The sequence below is a fragment of the Bombus bifarius genome, unplaced genomic scaffold, assembly GCF_011952205.1.
Source record: "Bombus bifarius isolate JDL3187 unplaced genomic scaffold, Bbif_JDL3187 scf7180000007984, whole genome shotgun sequence".
NCBI lineage: Eukaryota > Metazoa > Arthropoda > Insecta > Hymenoptera > Apidae > Bombus > Bombus bifarius.
In genome coordinates this window covers 3,859,001-3,862,309 of record NW_022884367.1, presented here as the reverse complement: position 1 = coordinate 3,862,309, position 3,309 = coordinate 3,859,001, and the positions used below count along the sequence as shown (strand labels likewise).

Genomic DNA, 3,309 nt, shown 5'->3' with positions numbered 1-3,309 from the left:
ATTGTTGTAGAAAGAAATATTATATTTCAAAATAGCATTTCTCTTTCTATATAAAAACTTTGGAAATCTGTATGAAAGTTTTACATTTCATACGTGTATATGAACAACAAGCACTTAGAAAAACTGAGATCAACTGTTCATTACTAATTAATCTAGCATTAAGCAATTTAATGACATAGCGAATAAAAAAGTAACGACTAATAAAACATAATAAGAATCCAGATTTTTCGCGTTCAACTAAATTCAGGATAAATGATACAAGATCCAGATAGTATTCTTTTAATTTATTTTCTATACAATGTTCCTTACCCAAGATTTATTCACTCTGCATCTAATTTGATCGACTATGATATACAAGTTTTATATTGAGTCATTTTAATTAGCGACTAGTTAAGATTTTAGTCTTTCACTTATATGTTACAGCTTACAGCTATAATACAGTTATAAATATGCTTAAAAACCACGTACTTATGCAGCCTTAGAGTGAAAATTCTTTTTGTGGTTTTCCAACGAGAGCGGCCCTTTGAAATATCTCTGACATATCTCGCAGAAGAAGCGATACTTGTTGTCGTGACACTTCAAATGCTTGTTCAACAGATCTTTCCTCGCGAACGTTTTCTCGCAGTAGTTGCATGAGAATTTGTCTGGATTCACATGAAACGCGTTGTGTCTCGACAAATTGTCTATTCTGGTGTACTTCTTCGTGCAAATATCACAGGTGAACATGGTCCGCTCCGAGTGACACCTCTGATGATACCTTAGGTATCGTTTCTGCGCGAAAGTCTTTTTGCACGCGCAGCAAACCACCTGATTCGATTCGTCTTTCTTCGCATCCATGTGGTCGGCCTGTTCATCGCTGTTATTAAATTCTTGTTTACAGTACGGACACGTGTATCGTTTCGTTTGCTTGTGCTTCTGTATGTTTTCTAAGAACGTTGGATCTGTCATGATCTTGTAAAGGAAAGTGTCCTTTAATTTCTCATCGGAACCTACGCCGTGATTCGAATCATCTTCGTCCTGACAATCTCGTTTACACAAATTAAGAGCTTCTGATGGTTTATCCGAATCGTTGGTGGTTTGTGTGGTTAATTCGTTTTCGCATGGACCTGAATCTTCTATCCTCGAGGAACCAGCCGCCGAGGAGTTTTCCAGATCTGTCTTTGGAAGTAGTATCTAGAATATATTGATTAATTTCATGATATAGTAACATGCAAATATTATAATTAGTTTTTAGATTACGGGTGTTTATTCATTAGCAGACTGTAGATCAGATCTTCTTTGTTTCAAAAAAATCATCCATACTTCATAAATAGTATAATGTAGCATATTCTCAGCAGATTTTGATATACAGTCTCTAATATACAAACATCCACAACATAGAAATACATCATACATTGTTATTGTCGTCGTTACTAACAGATTCCTTTACATCCTCGGTTGACTGCGAATTGGAATACTTGCAGCTTGGACCAGCTATCAAACTAAGAAGAACTGAATCTCCTTCCGCAGAGGTTTCGCCCTATAAAAACGAATTTATAAGATTTGCAAGAATTGCACGATTGTACGATTTGCATAAACTTATACAATTTGAAAACAGTATAGTTAAACAATAGTTAAACAATTCGGGTACATCGAGCTGGCACAAATTGTATAACGAAAATAAATTACTCAATAGAAATAAACGTTATATTGTATAACGTTGATAATATTCTTTTTCTACAAATATCCATTCTCAAAAGAATTTCTTCGTCTACAAATTATAATTAACACGTAACGAATAAGAATTATTTAATAAATTCAAGGGAATGACATTACAATGTAACCGTTTATATTTGCGTCATGGCGACTTTCAAGAGTGTGTTATCATGTCGTCCACGAATACCGATGTACACACACACACATACATACACATAAACACAGCTGTCACACATCGTACCTTCAGTTTAATCGACATATCTAATACTTCCTCCGAATATTTCAAGGTCTCCTTGTCCTTCTTCGCTACTGATTTCGATCGATCTTCTGATTTGATTTTATTCTGATTCAAATCAATCGCATCTTCGTTCGATCCTTGTAACTCATCTTTGCCAGCTTCCGACATATCTTTCTTGTCGTCGTTTGAAGATCGTCCCGTGCTTTCAGACTTTACACTAGAAGATTCCGACTGTGATTCGATGTTTCTGTTGTCCTGAATTACTCGCTGTCTCGGCACGGTTTTCACTCTCATTGTCGTCTATTGCGAAGTAAACCAACTGAACATACATCGATAATGTCAAAATACATCGGTATTGAAATAAGAAATAAATAGCAACTCTTTCATTCACTACAGCATACAAATTGTAAAGATACTTAAAATATTAAATATTACGTGTAATAATAAAAATTGTTAATTGTACTATGTTTGTGGCAAAACACATTACTCTAAGATTAATCGTTAAAAATGTTAATTTACACGAATACGCAAGAAGATTTACTTACGTAAGGCATCAGCGTCCTGCGAAATACCAGAATTTTCGTTCACCACGCGCAGTTCCGATATTTTGATTCATTCACTACGGATCGAATTCGACGAGTACGTGATCGAGAATGCCAGCACACGACACACATTTCACATCGCGTTGACGACAGTGACGGAGAAGAAACTGTGTTTAGTTGACCTCGTGCTGACTTTGATGGTTGGCACAACAAAGGGCGCCTGGCGGAGTCGCCGCACGAAAATCCAAGTTTGCAAACACGGGACTGCCTTCAATGAAATTCGACCTCCTGATCGATCCCTAATGATTGCTATAGCAATACTTTTTCTATTAACATTTGCTCGCATTTTTATTCGATAACGTTATCACTCGTTAACGCTAAAATCTCGGATAGGGTCTTTCCGACCGTATATTGTCTTTCTATCTTTCTGGTTCGAAAACCTTGATTACTCGATGATTTTTCATATCTTTATTGAATTTCGTAATTGTACTTTTACTCTTGAAAAAGATGGATTTGCAATACTATACGAATTTTAATTTATATCTTTGTAACTGTACTTCATTTAAATATTTTATTTTAATAAATTTTTTTTCATAATAATTGTAATAATAATTTCGTTAAAATTTTTTCATATAAGGTCCATTTAATTCCAATCTTTTTTATAATTTCAAAATGAACAATTTTCACTGTCTCCATTTCGAATAAGTAACAAGAAGGAAGGAAACGATTTCATTTCCGACAGATCCTAAGGTTTCAGCTTTGTCAAGGTCGAAGAACAAACCGTATTGTATTTAAATATACAATGAATACAAACGGTATCGACACACGCCCTCG

At 34.9% G+C, this 3,309-nt stretch overlaps 1 protein-coding gene across 2 annotated transcripts; it reads right to left on the bottom strand.

The window, feature by feature from the left end:
- Positions 1-350: 350 nt before the first annotated feature.
- LOC117204895 (GDNF-inducible zinc finger protein 1-like) lies at positions 351-2,663 on the bottom strand. 2 transcript variants are annotated; one of them, XM_033442781.1, is made up of 4 exons: positions 2,479-2,663; positions 1,937-2,233; positions 1,394-1,519; positions 351-1,173 (listed from the first exon to the last, which is right to left on the bottom strand). In XM_033442781.1, exons 1-4 carry the CDS (start codon positions 2,485-2,487, stop codon positions 469-471), a joined length of 1,137 nt encoding a protein of 378 aa, XP_033298672.1. In that variant the 5' UTR covers positions 2,488-2,663; the 3' UTR covers positions 351-468. The 2 variants fall into 2 exon arrangements, with proteins under 2 accessions (XP_033298672.1, XP_033298673.1); XM_033442782.1 differs by having other exon boundaries at positions 355-1,173; positions 1,937-2,252; positions 2,479-2,659.
- Positions 2,664-3,309: the final 646 nt, after the last annotated feature.